The following is a 21133-nucleotide window of genomic DNA, read 5'->3' as shown; positions in this document are numbered from 1 at the left end:
ATTTTGGCTTTTGTGTTTTTTGCCTTCAGATAGCAATAGAAGTGGAAATATTGGGTAAAGAATATGGACATTTTCAAGGGTCTTGATGAATGTAATGACCAGCTCTGTGCCCATCCCACCATGATGACCTGTAATGCGGGGGCCTCGGTCCTCTGTCCCTGCACCACGTAGCAGCCGTGGATCTGGAGAGAGATGCTGATGTTCAGAAGCCTTCAGCACCAGGCCCCTGGCACCGACCCAAGCAGAACCACGTGGTCCTGGTTTACTCTCTTTCAGATCTTCCTGGCAGTGGCTAATTTTGAACCAGATGAAAAGGGTCAGGAGTTCTCTGTCATTTACAAATGGAGCCACAGAAAGCTGAAGTTTACCCCATATCAGAGCATTGCCACACACAGCGCCCGAGACTGGGAGGCCTTCGAGGTGGATGGGGAGCACTTCCTGGCGGTGGCCAACCACCGGGAAGGTAGGGCAGGTGTGGCCTTTACACCCAGAGGCAACCATTCCAGGGGCAGAGCAAGATTTGCATGCAGGGTGAATATGTATCTTATTAAAAATCAATAAGCCGCACACAGCACAGGGTGAACATGCATTCTGGACCATTCCTCACTGTCTGGGGGATGGATATCTACTGGTCGTCCCTGGGGCACCTGCCCACAGCAGAGCCACCCCAGAAACATGGACTGCCAGACTGACTCCCAGCACAGAATGCCTGCCATCCTCCCTCCTTGTCTGAAAACAACTAACTGATTGACTGACTGACTACCTGACTGACTAGCTAACTACCTGACTCACTGACTGACTACCTGACTACCTAATTACCTAACTGATGACTACTTGACTAACTACATGACTAACTACCTGACTGACTGACTACCAAGGAATGACCATCATATCATACCTATCGGATCATCAATTTTACCTAATGGATTGAATCAACAAATTTCAATTTCTCTGGAATCGACTGATCGACAACGAATGATCAACTACGATTCAAGCACACCGCCTGACTGACCGATTTCATTCGATTCCACCGCTTCCGACCGGCTACCGATCAATTCACTCTGGAATGACCAACGGTATTCGGACCGGCTTACTCAATCATGGAATGATCATTGATCATCTACTCGACTACCGGATTGGAATGCTCAAAGAGCACTGACCATCGATCATCAATGGAATACTCATCATTCATCATCGCTACCTGGATCAAGGATTTCCACCAACAATACATTGGCTACTTCAATGACATTAATTGGCCTGGAATGACATCACCAAATCTCTCTTTATCATTTCGTTACTTCGACTACTTTTGGCCATTGGACTGATTGACTGGATTCGTTCTATCATCACTTATTACCAAATTTCACTACTGACTAGCTGAATTTGATCATCAGCTGGGGCACAATAAATTGACGCAACTGAATTACCACTTCAACTGATGACTGGATTCACATGACTACTTCAATACTCAATTCGTTTGGTTCGATTGATTACTGCCCACCCGGGCCTGGCCTCGACCACATCGATTTCCGAATTCATCGATTGCCTGACTGATGATTACGTAAATCTACCTGATTAAGCACTGGTTCATTATGACTACCACTAGGACCGACTGACCGACTACTTATCAATACTTAATTCCTCTCTACTCAACTGGACAATTTCCTAAATCTCCTGACTGTCACTCCATTAAATTCGACTACTATCTATCAAATCTTACCGTCTGACTGACTGAACATTAGTGACTACCATTGGCTGGTTGCTATGATTACGTGACTACTTCCTATCACATTCGACACCGACTGACAGTGACTACTTCCGCTTCAATGTTTCCTTTCGTTCACTGCTTCCAACGGCTTGAATTAAAGCTGAATTACTCATTACCTTCCTACTAAATCTACTCTGGACTAAATTGATTGACCAAATTCGGGCCTGAATGGATTGATTTTACTTCTGACCAATTTTACTTACTACTCGACTGCTCAAATTCATCACTGGATTGGATAATTGATCAATTACTTGATAAATTGGATTGAATTACTTGATTGATACTTCAATCATTTGATTGATTAATGCATTTGACGATGATTGCTGATTATCATTTGAAGTTGGCCAAACTGGATTTGATTCGCATTTTACTGACTTCATTGGATTGATTGCATTTACTGGGATTGGAATTTGTAAATCATTTTAGCTAACAATAAATTTGATTGATGACTGACTGGAATGTCGATTAAATCATACGAACTGACTACATGAATTTTGTATTTGGGTTTGGCTTGACTATTTTTCAAATAAACTGGACAATTGACTACCTTACTGATTTACCTACCCATTTTCATTACTGCTGGAATTGATTACTGGACTACTTCGAATTATTTTAATTATTTCACCAAGTTTCTCTGGACTATCATTCATCATTGGACTATTTACTCATTTACCATAAATTCGACTACCAATTTACCAATTGACTACTTCTAATGACTGGATCATCGTCATCGCATTGATTCCAATTGACACAATACTGGGTTGATTTACTTCATCATTTACTTGGATCATTTGGAATGGACTACAATTGATGATTTTCAATTGCCTGGGATTGGTTTATCATCAAGGTTGATATTACTTCGATAAATTGATTTTACTTCCTTTACTTACTTTTCATTGACTTCGGAATTGATGATTGACCGTTTGGATTGATTATTACTTGACATCGATTTCAAATGACCGACCGAATTTACTGACCGGTAATTCATCTCACCACTCTGCTTTCAACTTAATTACCTTACCGCGACCGCATCGACTGACACCGACTTCTTCTGCCTACCTGACCGACTGACCAACAACCAAATCGCCGCTGACGATTACCTGGGCCAAATACCGCTACCGACTGGACCGACCACAAATTCCGACTCACTTTAATTCCATAAATTCACTTCCAACCGACCGATCAAATCACTTCCGACTGGGACGATACAACCACCGCACCACCTACTGACTCGTTCAAATACCGACCTGACCAAATCAATCGGCCGAATACCGGCCGAAGCTCACCCGCTGCTGGCTGGGCTGGGCTGGATCGACTGACTGACCGGATCAATCAACAAATTGCCAATGGACCGGACGACCAAATTCACTCATCGACCGACAACAACTAATCGGCTTAATTGACTACTCTTCCCTACCGACTACCGCTGGCTGCTGGCTGGCTACGGGCTGGGTTGAAGTTGGGTTAATTGATCGACGGGCTGGGACTGACTGGACTGATTGGACCACCATCGACTACGCATCACCATTCTATGCATCGGTTCAACTGATGACTATCTGACTGACCAACTGTAATAACTGACTGACTGACAACTGACTGACTGACTACCTCAATGACTGACTGACTAAGCAATCTCCCTGCAGGAAAGGTCTGACCAGCACAGGGAGGGCAGATGTTGGGTATGGGCCCAGGACCATGGCAGCGATGCTGGCCTGGTAGCTGGCCTGGCCAGGTGTGCAATGGAGGACAGCTGCCGAGGACATGGGATCTGGATGGCCTCTATGGCCTTGTTTCCTGAGGACAGGCAGCTGTCCCCCATTGTGCCAGCAGAGACAGTGAGGAGCACTGGCCTGGGAGGCACTGGGACACCTGCTTTCCAGGCCAGGACAATGCCCTGAGTGGCCACAAGTACCTGCCATCCTGTAGCTCCAGGAGCCGGCCCGGGTCTGAGGGCATCTCCCCACCTGCAGGACCCCCAGACCCAACCCTGCCCAGGCTCCACAGCTCTGCACTCCCCTGAGCCCACAACCCACCCAATGGGGGAGCTCCACAGTGGAGAGGGAGGAGCCTCCAGGCAGAGGTGGCAGTGCGTGGGAAGGCCTGGCCTGTGGGGATGCTGGGGAGCCGTGGGCGGTGGGGCCAGGACACAGTGGGCCCCACCTCCAGGACACGGGAAGGTCCTGGGGATGTACACCTGTCCCGAGGGCGATGGGGGCCACCAAGCATTTCCACACGGGAATGGCACCTGTGAAGGCCCAGAGGTGGAGTCAGAAAGGGGCTGAGGGTGAGAGGCTCAAGGTAAGAAGGGATGTCCCCAACAGGGGGCCTTGCCCTCTTGGGTCTGTGGTCCTCAGGGCAGGGACTTGGACTGGGCTCTGGCTATGTCAGGGCTACCATGGGGCTGTGGAATCTGCCTCCCTGCCCCCAGCACAGTCCTTTGGTTTCAGGCGACAACCACAACATCGACAGCGTCATCTACAAGTGGAACCCGGCAACCCGGCTCTTCGAGGCCAACCAGACCATAGCCACCTCTGGCGCCTACGACTGGGAGTTCTTCAGTGTGGGGCCCTACTCGTTCCTGGTGGTGGCCAACACCTTCAATGGCACCTCCACAAAGGTGCACTCGCACCTCTACATCCGGCTCCTGGGCTCCTTCCAGCTCTTCCAGTCCTTCCCGGTAAGGCCACCAGCATGAGCCCCGCCTCTCCATCGCTGGCCACTGCGTCTGCCGTGTGCACCTGCAGGACAGGTGATGTGCGCTGGGGGTCCACCGAGAGCCAAACCTAGTGCTGTTCTGCACCCGTGACCCCAAAACCCAGGCATGGCCTGCCCCTCTGGACAGCACAGGCTCTTTGCCTGGCGTCTGAGCCCTTCTTGCCTGGCAGCCTTTGTGTGCCCAGGAACAGTCCAGGCGCCCGGAAATGAGGCAGGAGGTGCACCCTGGCTCTGCCCCACCCTGGTGTGGTGTTCTCCATAAAGCAGTCCCCAGGCTCAGAACAGGCCCTTCGTCCCCTCGGAAGCTCCCGCGGTCTAATCCGAGTCTGTACGGGTGTTAGGGCCCTGGCCCAGAGGCAGCTGGGCAGCTTGGCTCTGACCCAGGCCAGTGTGGGGGCCGGGTCGGGGCAGCACGTGGCGTTCCCCTCCAAGCCTCAAGTGTCCCTCGGCTGGTTCCACCTCCAGGGGCGGGGACAGCGTGCTGCCTGCTCCCAGCAAGTGTGCCGAGGACTGTGACCAGAGCAGAGGTGCGGGGTATGGGACGGGCGGGGGCGCATCTCCCACCTTGGTCTCAGCCTCTATGTGAGCTGCGGTTCCCCGGAGGGGGCAGCTCGGGGGCTTTGCAGTGCCGGTGACAGCACTCCCACTGTTTGCTAGAAGCGTGCCTCTCATAAGACATCACCTCCCTTGTGTCCTTCCGGAATCTTCTGTGCCCCCTGACCTGGCGACTCATTCCACTGCAGAAATGTTCTCAGGGCCTTCTGCACCCGAGGCAGTGAGACTAACCCAGGCCACTCTTGCCACATGAGCTGCCCCCATGCCACGTCCCAGTGAGGCTGGTATAAGGGCAGAGCCATAGCGGACGGTGATGCCCGGACCCCTCGCCCCCATCAGGGAGTCTGGAAAAACAGCGACAGCAGTCAGGCCTTGCCAAGCTACCCCTGCATTAGACAAGAGGCTGTGCATGTGGTGGGTGGGGCTTTACGGCTGAAATGATTGAAGGCATTCTGGAACATTCCATACATTCCATACATAACATTCCATGCATACATCTCATTAGGGCAAGCCTGCAGGTAGCACATGGGAGTGAGCTTCCAAACAGAAGGGAGGAAAATGGAGTTCAGCGATCACAGGTTCCTGGAGCCCCTCCACCCAGCAGGAGTGAGAGCAGCTTAGGAAACCAGGAGTGTGACCACCTTGAGAAGCCCGCAGGGACCGGACCAGGAGCCGCGGCTCACAGGGACCACCCAACCACACGTGTTAATGTGCGCAGAGCATTGCACTGGGGGTGCCTCGTGCTCAGCCCACCTGCAGCTGCAGCACAGCGTCATCCAGGTGGCCACAGCCCCACCCTTCGGGCACTCATGGTCCAGTGGGGAAGGGCAGTTTTACGTGGATGTTCAAGGCACGAGGAGAGCAGACATCAGCGAGCACACCCCCGACTTTCCCAGGCCTCACCAGGAGGAAGTGAGGGCTGGGAAAGTGGGAAAGGACCTGCAGGGCAGCAGGGCTGGGAGTAGGCAGCAGGGTCACCATCCAGAGCCACAGGCTGCAAGTGAAACATGAAGCCTGCCCTCATGGGGTTGACAGGGCTGCACGATAATGACTGGTCAGTGGCTGGGAGGGAGTGAGCCATTGGGAGGCTGCTGTGGCCGCCCAGATGAGCTGCAGGTACCCAGGTGAGGAGCCAGCAGTGCCAGAAGGAACACACCTCGAGCTTGCTAGTGCTGTGGATGGAACAGATGAGCGTGCCTGGGATCCAGGAAGAGGCGGGATGAGCCTCCTGGCACGGGGGCAGAGTGAGGCTCAGTGCACTAGGGTTGGGGGTGAGCCAGATTCCTTCCAGCCACTGGCCTTAGTAACAGCCTCAGGAGGTAGATGGTGGCAGCAGCTCACACTGGCTTAGCCTCGACTTTGTAGAGCGCCTGTGCCAAGAGCTCTGCCCGCATCCTCCCACGTCACCCTCACAGCACCTTGAGAGGGCTTGCTGCCACTGATCTCTGTTACCCACAAGGACACAGAGGCTCAGAGCAGTGGAGAGTTCTGCCCGTGGCAGAACTGGGATCAAGCCAAGCAATGTGGCCTGTCGCTTGGTTTGATGTGGCACAGGACAGAGCTGAGCACAAGTTCCTTGTCTTACTGGTCCCTGCGCAGTCCTCTCACCACAACGTGCATGCTGCTAAGACTCTGGGAAACTACAAGGTGTCCTGGGCTGGTGGCCACATGCTGGTGTGCAGACAGCTGACCTGAAGAAGGGTTCAGGAGCCTTCAGTCATGGGTTAGTGTGGCCACAGGGCTCAGCAGGGACGGCCCCTCTGACCAGTAGTCATTGACCTGGAGTCGGACTAGGCTGGTGAGGTTTGAGATGTGAAAGCAGCTGCAAGCCGGGGCCAAGACCATGATATGGGCTGGAAATTGGGATTCCCAAGGAGGCCTTGACATGCGGGTACAGTGGCTAAAAAGGCAAATGGTGGGCTGGGTGCAGCAGTTCACGCCTGTAATCCCAACACTTTGGGAGCCCAAGGAGGGCGGATCATGAGGTCAGGAGATCAAGACGATCCTGACTAACACGGTGAAACCCTGTCTCTACTAAAAATACAAAAAAATTAGCTGGGCGTGGTGGCGAGTGACTGTAGTCCCAGCTACTCGGGAGGCTGAGGCAGGAGAATGGCGTGAACCTGGGAGGCGGAGCTTGCAGTGAGCCGCGATCACACCACTGCACTCCAGCCTGGGCGACAGAGTGAGACTCCATCTCAAAAAAAAAAAAAAAGGCAAATGGTGACATCGAGCAGCAAAGAAAGGGTGGCTTGTGGACCTGGGCGCAGCTGCAGAGCACAGGTGATCCGGCCGACAGCAGTTCCCATGGAAATACCCGGGGCTCCACACCAGTCACGTGTCATCGGGATCACACTGGTGCCGTAACATGAACGTGCGCCCTGCTGGCTCCAGGCTCACACATGCAGAGCCCCAGCACACTGGAGCATGTTCGAGGAGCTTTGCCAGAACCACGAAGGGATTTGAAACGTTATCACACAAGGAACAATTGCAGGGCTTGAGGCTTTATCCTGAAGGAAGGTATAGGCAGTCACTTCCAAGCATCTAACGGATGAGCTGGGGAAGGGGAACAGGCCTCCAGGGGGTCTTGAGAGCAGAGTCGCGCACCCTGGATGGAAAGGCACCACAAGTGACTTTCTCGTCAACTAGGCAAGGTCTCCTAACAGCTGTTGAGCCACGGAGAGGCTGCTGTCCTGGGGGCCCTGCATTCTAAATCACAAAGTGAGGTGACAAGAGAAAGGATCCCTGCAGTGGGTTGGAGAGTGCATTTTGGAGATAATCATCCTAGATCTACCCACACCATAATCCTAAAGCTCCTGTGATAACACCAAGTCCAATTTACATCGTCTTCCTCATGATACTTCACCAAGGTGCTTAAGCGCCCCAGAGCGTACCTGGCCAGCTGCGCATGTCACCCATGCCATCCTCTCTAGCTAAGGGTCCCTGGATGTTTGACAAAAATCCTGAAAACTGCAGGAGTCAGGCTAAAGAAAATAAAGATAGGCTGAAAGAAACTGAGCTACCTCTAGAAACAGAAAGGAATTTTTTAAAGTTACAATTGTCTTCAGAAGCATTCAAGAAGATACTGCACTTATGAAATAAAAAGAATGCTGCTAATGAGACAGAGAGCTTGGACATTAAAAATGCAATTGCTGGCATTAAAAGAGGACATTCATTAACATGACTGAAATAAAGTTAAGACGATCTTCTAGAATGTAGAATGAAAAGAGACAGAATCAACCCCGGAGAGTCTATATCTGGCTAACCAAAAAGGCTTTCAGAGAAAGCCTTGCAGAAAACCTCCCAGATCTCATCAGACTGAAGGGGCGCTGAGACCAAGGAGGGCGAGAGCAAAGGAAAGTTACCTTCGAAGCACACAGGAGCCGCGCAGCCTGGGATTTCCCACTGGCAGCCCTGGATATCAGGAGGCAGGAGGGCTCAGTGTTCTGAAGGCGAGCGATGGACGCAGCGCCCCGCAGGACAAGGCCGCTGGCTGCTGCCGTGCACAGCTCCCACATGTCCGTGGCTTCCTGCCACACTGGATTAGTTCTCATATCAGTCAGGACAAGGCTCTCTGTCCGTCTCCGGCTACCCCTTTGAGCATTGCACACATAAAGGCAGGAAGGGGCTGGACCTTGATTCTGTGCTTATTAACCCATTGGCCAGGGCTGTCACATGACCTGTTTTCCAGTTGGACCTGTGCTCATGTCCTCACAGCTCATTGGCTAGTGCTGGTCGCATATGACCCAGCCTAGGCGGGCTGTGCTCCCGTGTCCTCACAGCTCATTGGCTAGTGCTGGTCATATGACCCAGCCTAGGTGGGCCTGTGCTCACATGTCCTCACAGCTCATTGGCTAGTGCTAATACAGGACCTAGCCTAGGGTGGGCCTGTGCCCGTGTCCACATTATTACAAGTGCTGGTCATATGACTCATCTAGGGGTGGTACTAACAGTTTCACATGTCCTCACAGCTCCCATTGTTAAAAGTTGGTCATGGTGACCCAGCCTAGGTGGGCTCAGTCAAGGTGCTCACAATTATTGGCTTAGTGCTGCAGTCACACGCATTCTCAGCCTAGCCTCAGCTCATGTAAAGCCACAGCTCATTGGCTAGTGCTGGTCATATGACCCAGTCTGGCCGTCAGTCTGAGACATGTGGGAGCCCTGGACGAGGCGGGGTCCCTGGGGTGCACTGATAAGCCCGGATACTCAACCAGATGCAGGAAATCAGAACTAAAGTGGTGGCTCCACCCAAAGATGACCATAAGGAAAGTTCTGGAATGAGAACTGGTGCGTGTCCTAGAGAGAAGCCAGCCCAGATGGTCTGGGGTCAGCGAGGGCATAAGAGGGGCTTTGGGGGCTGTGGAGCCCACGGAGCACAAAGTGTGTCCAGGGATGGCACGCTGAAAGAGTGACAGATACACAGACTGCAGGAGATGAGGAAGGCAGAGACACGGGGCCGGGCCAGGACGATCTTCCTGTGCGGCAGCCGCTGAGGTGGGACGGGACTGACAGCCCCAGGGAGCAGGATCGAGGGGCTCCTGGGATGGGAAGATGGGAGAGCTGGGAGCGTTGTCGCCTGCAGAGCTGGTGTGTTTTCTTCCTCTGGGAAGAAGGGAAGGAGGGGAGGGCCAGACCCAGGAAGGGACAACTAGAAACTTGTTGAAAAGCAGCATACACAGATCACAGGTCCAAGTAGGAAGCAGGTGAACCCGTGCTGTGATTTTAAGCATGAAAGGAGAATGTTTACCTGGCACCCAGGGATGGCACGGCAGTCGGTCGTCTTGACAGAAATCGCCTGGGTGGGTGGTGCCATAGCCCGGCCCCTGGCTCTGGGGGCTAACATTACCATGAGATCAGGACCACACGAAGCTGATCATGATGTGTCACTCAGAGAATCGCCCCATGGACGAACCCAGGGGAATCTGTCTGGGTCCAACGCTGGGCACGGATGTTGGTGTTTATTAGTGGAGGTACAACCCGGGCTGCTTGGGGGAGCGGGAAGAGGGGAAGGAGGGCAGAGGCCCTGCATCTCCATCCCACACCCTACACCGTGGGTGAAGAGGCGAGGCCAGAAGCCGCCCACCAGGAATCAGAGGAGCCCCCAGCAGCACCCACTGAGGGGGACAGTCGCCACAGACCCTAAGCAGGAGCAGCTCTGCCTTCGGGTGCCCAGACCAGGTGCAGGCAGGCAGCCTGGTGCTCCCAGATAAACAAGACCTGGCAGCCCTGGCCCCTGCCCTGCGTGTGGAGCACGGCTCCCTTCACTCCTGACAGCCTCATTCTGGAAGCCCTGGAATTCCTGCTGATGGCAGCCTTCCTTGTCTTCCTGTTTTGGAAAGCCTTTTGGAGATTTCTGGAAGGTGGTCTGTGACTGCACATCTTCAGCTGGTTGGCGATTCCACCTCACACCCATCTCACAGGTGTGGAAACTGAGGCTCAGGTTCGGGGACCTGGCCACAAACACGCAGCAGTAAGTGGCCGAGCCAGGGCATCCACAGGTGTCCCTGCGTCCATGTGAATCCCCTCCTCCGTGCCTGCCCTGTGGGGATGGAGCCTGCAGCCTGGTTCGGGCCGTGACGGGAGTGCCTGGAACGCCTCACACCATGGTGAGGTCTCAACCCTTCACTCATGGGGCCCATCCCTTTGATGGACTACCTGCTCTTCATGACATGACGTCGGGACTGGATTCTGAGCTTTGTTGATCTTTGTGTGTTCTGGAAGGCAGTCAGGAGGTGTTTGTGGAACGTGGTTACTGAAAAACTCAGGGCTTCTGTCGCGGGTGAGGCGGTGGAGGTGGCAGCCCAGCCTGGAAGACGGCCGGTCTACATTTTCAGGCCGCATGTGAAGGGCAGCTTTGAATTACACCAAGGACTGGAGCCGTGGTCCTGGAGACACACGGGCATCCTCAGAAGGGGGCCAGCAGCGAAGGGGCAGAAATGGAACCACCTGAGCCAAGGGGAGGGTCTGGGCTAGCGACCCGGGGAGAAGTCCCAAGGGGTGGGTGACATCTGCCTGAAAGAAACATCAGAGAAGAGCAGGGGCTGGAGCAGGACCACAGCGGACAGAAGGAAGCACGGCTGCAGCTCCCCCAAGCAGACCAGAACTCCAGGAATGGGGACCTGGTTGCTGGGGGCACCGCCATGGCCCAGGTCCTGCTCGCGCCACAGGAGGGCCCTGGGCAGGCGCTGGGACCACGCACACATAGATGGGCTTCCTCTCCACCCGGCCTGAGCCTCATTTTCACAGCTCAGTAATTCCTCAAAACTCACAAAGCCCACTTTCATGTTTTGCCAACATTTTTCACATTGTGTTGAAATCCTTTTAGGTCCTAGAGATGTCTTAATTTGTTTACTGTTTGGTTTGAGTTTTGCAATGTCTTTCATGAACGTGAGCTTTGAAGCGGGTGAAGCCGACATGCTTTGAAAGTGCGTGTGTGCCGTAGAGAGGCGCCCTTCTGGAGGGGTCTGCGGGGGTGTGGGGTGCAGGTGGGGTTAGAGGAGCTGTGCACACAGAGCTCACTTTCTCCCAGAAACACAGGGTGGGCGTTCCCAGGGCACTGCAGGTTAAGTGCAGTGCTCCAAAGGAATGGTCGGTGGGCATGGCAGGACTTTGCAACCCAAAGGCAGGTATGAGTGAGGAGCTGGCTGCCCACCCTGGGGAAGGCAGTTTGATGTCCCATTCTTCCGCCTGCCCTCAAAGTCTTTCTGCCCATCCCACCAGGAATTCTAGAACTTTCTTCCAGGTGGGAGAGACCAAGCCTCCAATGACTGGGCCTTCCCAGCTTGGACCAAAGGAGGAGTGAGTTCTGTCCCTAGAAGTCTAGGCACAGGGTCCTGCTCCCTGAGCTGATGGAGTCACCAAATGTGGCCTCCAAAATAGGTTTGGCTTCTGAGTGAGTTTGCTGCAGACCTCAGAAGGTGTTGCAGCTTCCAAAGCTTGGTGGTTCTGTGATCGTAGCTGTCGGCTTGTGGGGTCCTCACAAGGACAGCAGCAGCCACCATGTTAGCAGGGACCCCTCGTCACAGCTGGGCCCCCGACTTGGTGCCACACACTTCCTGAGGGTCCCGCCCATGGCTCCTCAACACACATGTACATGCACACTCAGGCACATGTGTGTGTAGTCGCCTCCATGGTGATCGAAGGGCAAGAGGTGCTGTGGGGCAAGGACGCAGCGGGGGCCACTCTGGGAACAGGCACCCGGCAGGCAGCCGTGGGGTGGTTAGAAAGACAGGCAGGAGCCCCTAAGCAGCCTCATGAGACCTGGCTGTGTCTCTCTGAGCCTCCATCTGCACATCTGTCAAGGGAGCAGCATGAAGGGGCCCCTCCCAGTGGTCAGCACTGCCCAGGACAGCCTGACGGGGCTGGGCAGAGCCTGGGCGGGAGGGCTCTGGGAAGGTGGCAACTGTGCCCTATGACTTCTGTCTTCTCTGTGACGCAGGAGCTGGCAGTGGCCTAGGCAGCTCGGAGAAGGTGCCAGGCTTGCGGGTTCTGCAGGGCTGGGAAGAGCACAGAGGGGCACCCAAGAGTTGGCTGGGGAGTGTGTTGAGCCCAGTTCCCTCAGGGGAGAGACCTGTCATCCAGTAGCGTTGCCCCACCATGGCCGCCCACGATGCTTGTCCAGCCTTAGCCGGCTACCCTTGGAGAGGATGCCAGTACGCCCCCCACCAGCGCCTGTTGGGGAACTGCCTTCTCCTGGCGGCTGGGGAGGGAGCCCCAGGGGTGCATCCTGCCTCCCTCCCCTCCCTTGGCACTCCCAGACCACAGAGGCATCCTCTTTCTTTGCCCCATCAAAGCCGGAACCCAAGGGACTCTTTGCCCAGCAACTAATCCACTGATTACCGGGTGCCCACCCGCCCTTGAGGGAGCTGTTGGGGGCTCCAGGTGCTCCTGGCCGCCAAGTCCCGGAAGCACTATCATCCCAGCAAGATGCTCCTGAGCTGCCAGGCACCGTGCCAGGGCAGCAGGGCCAGGCTCTGGGGAATTCCATTGGAGGGAGGGTGGGAAGGGCCTGCCCAGCCCAGCAGGTGCCTGGCCGCTTGGCTCCCGTGCCAGCCGGGGTTTGGCAGGGCCTTTGATGTGAAAATTCTTTTTCTGTCTTCTATGAGTCCCTAACGTGCTTAGAATCTGGGAGTGGCCTGACAGCGAGTCCCACGCTGCACGCCCTCTGCCTGGGTTGGCACAGCCCCTGTGGGGCACCTCTTCACTTCTGAATGGGAGAAGGCCCCAGCTTCAGCAGAGGGACAGGTTCACTCCAACCTGCAAGGGGCTTCTGACTGCCTGGCGTAGGGAGGAGGGGCTGTGGACAGCCAAAGACAATGACTGCCCTGCTGTGGACTCAGCCAGCTAAATGCTGGGAGCAGGAGCTGGTGACACCCCGAGCCAGTTTCAGATAAACTAACTTTTCTTTTTGCCAGAGTATGTCTCAAGTATTACATAGGAGACATGCAGACTAAAGAATTATTCATTGTCTGAAACTTAGATTGAACAGGGACCCTGGATTTGCTAAATCAGATGCACAGACCCTGGCTGGGTGCAGGGAGCAGAAGGGTGACTTGAGCAGCCTCCGAGCCTCCCCTGGCTGCCCCGCCCCCAGGCTGTGTGGCCCTGCACTCCAGCAAGGGCTCTGCTTTGTAGCGGCAGCCAGGCAGGTGGCCACACAGCGCCGACTCCCGCCACTGCCATGTCCTGGACAGACCTCCACACCCACCCCCACAGCTGACACGTGCTTGTCCTAGAGCAAATACACACCCCACCTTGGGCTCCAACCAAGATTCAACTCAAGGTTTGCTCCCTACCACCCCATGAAACGTGGGCACAGTCCCTGCCATGGAGGCTGCAGTGCTGCAGGTCCCTCCAGACCAGACTGCCCATCTTGGGCATTCCCAACCCAGAGTCTCCACCAGCCTCGGGGCTGTGGCCAGAGCACTGCCACCTCCACCCCACGCCCCTGCCATCTGCCCCTCTCCAGGGCTCACATAGCAGCCCGTGTGCCACCCATCCCTAGGGATGTACCGAGTCCTCTGATGGGTCTCCCGAAGCCCCTGTCTCCATCCCTAGGGATGTACCGAGTTCTCTGAGGGGTCTCCAGAAGCCCCTGTCTCCAAGGACCCCACCCTTCTTTCCCCTCTTGGGAGTGGGACCCACCCCACCCCACCCCCACAGCACTTGGCTCACCTCTGTCCTGACACCTTTCTACCTCCTGTGGGTCTCAGAGCTGTCCACATACATCTGACCTCCTCGCTCTGCTCAAAAGCCTCCTCTGGCTCCCCAGTGACCTTTGGCTGGGGGCCCGACTGCTTTCCACAGCACCCAGGCCCTGTAGGCCTGCCCCAGCTCCTGCTCCGCACTCTGTGTGCACCCAGCTCTCCTGGCTCCCTCAGTCCTGTGTCTGTCCTGCAGCTCCTTCTGCCTGGATACCCTTCCCTGCTTCCTGCCGCCAACTCCCCGTCCTTCCTCCATGCCTTTGGGCCCTCGTCCTCTGTGCCCCCAAGGCCCCAGGCAGCCCCTCCATGGTTCCCCATCTGCAGCAGCCCCTGTTCCAGGGCTCCTTTGGGCAGGGAGGGCACGTGACTCATCCCTGAGATGCAATGCCCGGCTCAGCCCCAGCTTGCAGTAAGCTCTCTCTACACAGTGCGCAGAGAGCCAGCTTGGGGTCTTCCCGCACCCTGGGCTGCTACAGGGCAGGCCCTCCGGGGCTTTCCCTGAGAGGGAGTTTCAGGCTCTTCTGGCCCCAGCAGTCCATCAGGATCTGCCTCAACACAGGTGAGCATCAGCAAGTAGCTGAGAAGTGGGGGGGCTCCACTGGAAGGACGCCCAGGGCTGGAAGCATGTCTCTTCAGTCTTCCCCAGCAATGTGAGGAGAACTATGCCGTGCGGGTGCACGTGTGTGTAGATGAGGACATGCAGGTGGGTGCATGTGTGTGCCTGCAGGGATATGCCTATGTACAGGCATGTGTGCAAGTATACACATATGCACATGTGCACACATACTGTACACATGTACACACATGCATGTGCATGGTTGCGTGTGTATATACATGTGTGTATGTGTATATGTGTATACATGAGCAGGCCTGTGTATCTGCATGTGTATCCACATGTGCACGGGCGTGCATGTAAAAATGTAAGCATATGTGCCTGTGTGTGTGCCTGTGTGTGTGCATACACAGTGCATATCCATGTTTGTGTGTATGTGTACATGCAGGTGTGCAGGTATGGGCCTGTGTGTGCCGGTGTGTGCGTGTGTGTGTGTGTGCAGGTGTGTGCAGACGTGTACATATGAGTACACACATGAGGATTGCCCACTCAGTTGGTTTCCTCAGCACAGGTGTGGGAGGAGCCCAGGGTTTAACATTCTGATTACTGTTTCCCTTCTGCTAAGTCAGAGAACTGGCCTGTGCGTAACACTCCCACCCGCCCACCTGTGAGGCAAAGTCCAGATGATGCAGAAGGTCCCACCGGCCCAGAGTGTCTCAGAGTCCCCTTGAAGGACATGGGGTGGCCTTGGACAGCTGTTCTCCAGCAGATAGAATAGTCACATCTCGTGGAGCCGCAGGAGGGGAGGGCGCGCTGACCCAGGAAAGCCTCAGGCAGACCCTGGCCCCGCGCCCCCACACCCCGGGGTTCAGCGCTGCCAGGTGTCCTAGTCCCATGTCCTTGCCTAGTGAGTCTTGGTCTCTTAGCTTAAGCTCACCCATCTGCGCTCCTCTGACCGGCGTGGATCGGCCTTGGGACCTTGCCTGGTGCCCACGGAGCTGCGTCCTCACCTGTGGCGCCCTCCCCTGCAGCACCGCGTCCTTCCCTGCAGCACCGCGTCCTCCGGCACCGCGCCCTCCCCTGCAGCCCAGGCTCTCCGGGGTCGGGCGGGCAACGGCGCCCCCTGCTGGGCGTGGAGAACGCACGTTGACGTTGGGCCCGGAGTTTTCTCTTTCCTGCAGCACCTGAGCCGGCCGGGCAGGCGCGGGACAGTCAGGGGGACCGGAAGGCGCCTGGGCAGCCCTGTCCTGAACGTACAAACAAGGGAGGGTGCCTGACCTACTGCGGAGGGCAGGTCGCATCAGACCCGGGAGCGTCTGAGCCGGGCCCTTGCCAGTTGATTTGGGCAAATAGAAAACGTCCCAGTGGTTGCTGTCACGGGAGGCTCTTAGAGCTGCCTCGCACCTGGCCCAGGTGGCGCACGATGTCCCTCAGGCAGAAGGCTCTCTGGACGGGGGTGAGTCAGGAAGAGACGCAGCCCCGCAGCAAGACCAGCTCTGTCCTCAGCCACGACTGCCTGGGACCGTGTGCAGGGATGCCCGGCCTGGGGGGACACTGTCCCCAGGGAAGCAGCCGCCCGTTCCCCGTGCAGCCCTGCCACCTTTATCCCCAGTGTGCTGGCATAAGCTTCCGCCTTGCGGGCCCCACGTGCAGACAGGCTCCTGCAGCTCAAGGATGGTGGCAGAGGTGCCTGCAGTTGGGCCTCCATGTGCAGCCCCAGACCTGTTGCCTCTTGAGGGTGGTAAGTGATTTGTGGAGGAATGGCAAGCACAGGAACCCAGAGATGGCTTCTGTCTACAGAGCCAGAGGGAAGCCTCGGCCAAACTGCAAGGCCAGGGAGAGTGTGTAAGAGAAAACTCGAGAGTTACTTCAGTGTCTGAGGCTAGGACTAGAGGGATCAGGGTGGGCTTCCTGGAAGAGGTGAAACAGCAGGTGGTGCTCATAGGACACACAGCACTGGGGCCTGGAGTAGGTGGAGGCATGGATTGCTGAGAAGCAAGTCACACAGATGGTTGCTGTGGGTGGGTGGGGGTGGGCACAGCTGGCACTAATATGCAGGAAGAGAATGGTGGCCAAGGAGGCTGCCAGCAGGAGTGCCGCATCTGGCACCTGCAGCTCAGTGGGCACTGGGCTGTGCCAAGATCCCATGTCCTGCCAAGTGGCAGCCCTGAGGACAGCCAGGGAGAGTGCTGCTCACCCACACCTCTGCACCCCCTCACCCACACCTCTGCACCGCTCACCCACACCTCTGCACCCACTCACCCACACCTCTGCGCCCACTCACCTACAACTCTGCACCTGCTCACCCATACCTCTGCACCCGCTCACCCACAACTCTGCGCCTGCTCACCCACACCTCTGCACCCGCTCTCCTACACTTCTGCACCGCTCACCGACACCTCTGCACCCGTTCACCCACACCTCTGCGCCCGCTCACCCACACCTCTGCGCCCGCTCACCCACACCTCTGCACCTGCTCTCTTTTGGTCCTAGACATTCGGTGCTGCGGACTGGGAGGTCTTCCACATCGGGGAGAGGATCTTCCTCGCTGTGGCGAACAGTCACAGTTACGATGTGGAGATGCAAGTCCAGAATGATTCCTACGTCATCAACTCAGTCATCTACGAGCTGAACGTGACCGCGCAGGCCTTTGTCAAGTTCCAGGACATCCTCACCTGCAGGTATGTGTCACCGCAGGCCGATGGGAGGGTGGGCTGACCTCTGGGAGGTCCACCATGCCAGAATCCCCGTTAGGCTCATCCTCACCACCCTTCCCGTGGAAAGACTGGCCTGGGGAAGTCAGTGCTGCCCTGAGCCACAGGTTTGGTTCCCAGAGCCAGGCGCTGTGTGCAGAGTTCTGCCCCTTCACACCTGTCACCTCCTTTCATCTGGGCAGTGGAGGCAGGAGGGGGCTTCCTGCCCGTCGTGTGGAGGGACAGCCAAGGCCCCACGGGGACAGGTGCGAGGTGCAAGCTTCGAGTGCCCACAGCCTGCTGGTGCCAGCTGCCACTAGACACGATTACTCCCTTTCCCTGATGTTGCATCCTCCCCGACAACACCAGGACACGGAGACTGGCGTGTTGAGACAGACGTGCGATCCAGGGAACATGGAGGGTGGGTGTGTATGTACAAGAAAGTGATGGTTCCAGACTGACACACTCTGCGGGGCCACAGGAGGTTGCGTGGGCACCACATTTTGGACAGCAGGCACTGAGAATCTGTAACCGTCCTGACCAGCATGGGGCTTCCTCTGGGGTGGGATTCAGAAATCTGTGAATAAACCTGCAATCGAATCTGTATTACTCAGATCCCAGAGTCAAGGGCCATGGGTCAAGCTTGGAGCTGGAATCCAGCCCGTGCCCACCCTGGGATGGAGCTGGCGGCTTTCCAAGGTTTCCTCGGGTTTCATGCACTCCTATTTCATTCGGTAACGATTCACCTGCCCCTCCTGGGCACTGGGCTCTAATCTCAGCTTGAGAGACACAACAACGCATACCTTTAGACCCTTCAAGGAGGAAAGTCTCCAAGATGAACTGCTCTGTGGAAAGGGCTGGGTGAGGTGCAGCGAAATCTCATGACCCGAGTACGGAGGAGCGAGCCCAGCTGCTGTGTGCTGCTTAGCTGTGCGCACCCATGGAAGTGCAGAGAAGACTCTGCAAGACAGTGCCTCACCGTCAGCAGTCACCCTAGGACCAGGCGGGCTGCAGGGGCGTGCAGGCAGGCCAGGAAGCACTTTCCTATTTGCACTGTTACTTCTGAACTGCTGATTTTACACAGGACGACAATGTTAACTTACTCGTATCTTACTTATTTTATTTTTAAAAATTAAAAAAAAAGAACTCTCAGAATAAAGAAAAAGAGCCAGCAGCGGTGCCTGCCGGGGGCACTGGGGATTCTGGGGTGAGTGGGTTCTGTGGCCCCTGCATGGCCTGGCAGCCATGGCAGGAGAAACAGGCACTGGGGGGCGGCGGCAATTGTGTGTCGCCAGCATGAATCCACCCCATCCAATGTCAACGCCGAGAACAAAACATAGATGAGGGTTTTTAGAACAACGTTTAGAATAAGACAAGTTGGAGAATGAACTGTGATTAAAAATTAGTCGTGGAGACGATGCCAGTCTAGAAACGGATGAGGCAGACACCTCAGTATTTGAAAGCTGCGAGAGCTGACGGGACGCAGCTACACACTTGTGACTTACAGCCGTGTCACCACTGGACAGTGGTGTGGACAGTTTATGAACTAAATTATGAAACACAGAAGGTATTTACTAATTAATTGAGGTAATGTTTAATAATTACCATCAAAACAGCACACAAAAGTCAAACTCCTGGCCCTTCTACTCAGAATGGGGAGTTCCCTGCACTTCTGGGAGACGTGCTGTGGCCTCACCAAGTCCAAAACCCTTTCCAGGGTGCTGAGGGGTTTCGTGGCTTCTGTGTGTAACCTTGGCTCTGACTGCCTTCAAACGGTCTGCTGTGTTTGCTTTCTACAATTCAGTGGTTCTGTTAAATCCACAAATACGTGCAGCCATGGCTGCAGTCAATTCTGGAACATTCTCCTCCCCTCAGAAGGAGCCCCCACACCCTTTGCCAGCCCCTCCCTCCCCACCGGGCACCCCCGGGCTCACTTCCTGTCTCTGTGATTTCCCGTTCTGGACATGCACAGAAATGGAATTGCAGAGCTGTGGCCTCTGTGCCTGGCTTTTTCTCGCAGCACCGTGTCCTCCGGGTTGGTGGTGTGGCCGCGTGGGTCCGAGCGTCCCCCTTCTCGTGGCTGAGTCACGCTCCATCCGCCCATTTGTCTGATGATGGGCATTTGCCAGAGGGCATGATTCTGAAGAATAACATCTGTCCTACAGCGAGTGTGACCCAGGGCTGCTTTGGAGGCAGAATCGGGCACTAGATGACTTATTTTGTGGTGAAACTGAAGCCGGCTTCTGATGTGAGCCTTGGAGCAGCCAGACAGGATCTTCCACCACTGGTACATCCAGCGTGGCCGCTTGTCTTCCTCGGGTCTGGGTTTTAGAGCTCAGATCCAATTGAGGAGTAACCCCGCGGATTCACGCTGACTCGGAGCCCGCGGCCGTGCTTCCAGACCAGAGCATGTGATCACAGGCATCCTCGTCCTCCTCCCAGTGACGAGGGAGGAGGACGAGCTGGCACGGGCTCCATGGGAACCAAATCATAACCCGCCATTAATGGAGGTGGCTCCAGATGTCACCCTGACTGACCGAAGGAGTGAGGAGCCCAAGGCCCCATGGACTCTGCCCGCCCTTCCTGTCGCTGGACACCTGCATGATCCCTCCCTCTCCCAGGGTCCTGTCTGAGCTCCTGCTGCAGGCCGGCCCCTCAACTGCCTGCAGGGAAGCACTGGGATGAGGCCCCTCTGCTGTCCGAACTGGCCACAGCCCTGAGGCTGCTGCACACAGAGGCACTGGCCTGGCCTGTATGTCAGTAAGATGCTTGTGTGTGCATGGCTTCAACCTCCATTTCCTCATCTCGAGATGTGGGGCTAACGCTGACACTTCAGCAGGTGGGCTCCTGGTGGGGAAAGGTTCCAGGGGAGCCGCTTATCAGCCCCCACAAACTGAGCTGTCCCCAAGCACAGATGCACCCTTTGCAAATTCAGGCGAGACTCCTGTCTAAGACAGGACACAGCAAATTTGTTTGCAACAAGAAACAACTTCCGCTTGTAGGAGAATATCTGTGAACCAGCAGGTCCTGCAGGCCCTTCCTGGAGTGACCTCACGGCTGCTGACCTCCCAGCTGAGGACACAGTGCTGAGAGAAGCAGCCAGGCACAGAGGCCACAGCACTGCGATTCCATTTCTGTGCAGTGCCAGGAGCCTGAGACGACTTCTCTGATTGATTCAACCTCTTAAAAGTGTACTTTTGTACCCCAGTGTGCATAGCACCATTATTCACAGGAGCCACATGGAGGAAATTCCCTAAGTGTTCATCAGCGGATGGATAAACACAACGTGTCCGTTCACACAGAGGAGCATTACTTGGCCTTAAAAAGGAAGGAGATTCTGACACGCACTACAACATGGATGAACCTTGAGTCACTGGAGTCTCAGCTAAGGCACAAAAGGACAAATACCGTGCGATTCCATTTATATGAGGTCCCTAGAGTGGTCAAATTCATGAAGACAGAAAGTGGCGTGGTTGGTGCCGGGGCTGGGGAGGGGGTGGGGGGCGATGTTTACTGGGTGCAGAGCCTCAGTTTTGCAGGATGAAAGCGTTCTGGAGGTGGATGGTGCTGGCGGCCACACAGCAGTGTGAACGTGCTTAATGTCCCTGATCTGTGCACTTAAAGATGGTTGAGGTGGGAAATGTTA

At 55.6% G+C, this 21133-nt stretch overlaps 1 protein-coding gene across 1 annotated transcript in view; it reads left to right on the top strand.

The window, feature by feature from the left end:
* Positions 1-21133, top strand: part of TSPEAR (thrombospondin type laminin G domain and EAR repeats) — a 72366-nt gene that overhangs the window by 45044 nt on the left and 6189 nt on the right. Inside the window, exons 7-9 of the mRNA XM_021935430.2 lie at positions 277-463; positions 4216-4445; positions 17288-17475. Coding sequence (XP_021791122.2) covers positions 277-463; positions 4216-4445; positions 17288-17475 — 605 coding nt within the window. The remainder of the gene's footprint in view (positions 1-276; positions 464-4215; positions 4446-17287; positions 17476-21133) is intronic.

Source organism: Papio anubis, chromosome 4 (genome assembly GCF_008728515.1).
Source record: "Papio anubis isolate 15944 chromosome 4, Panubis1.0, whole genome shotgun sequence".
Taxonomy (NCBI): Eukaryota; Metazoa; Chordata; class Mammalia; order Primates; family Cercopithecidae; genus Papio; species Papio anubis.
The sequence above is the reverse complement of the archived record's forward strand: the minus strand, read 5'-3'. Positions and strand labels throughout refer to the sequence as shown.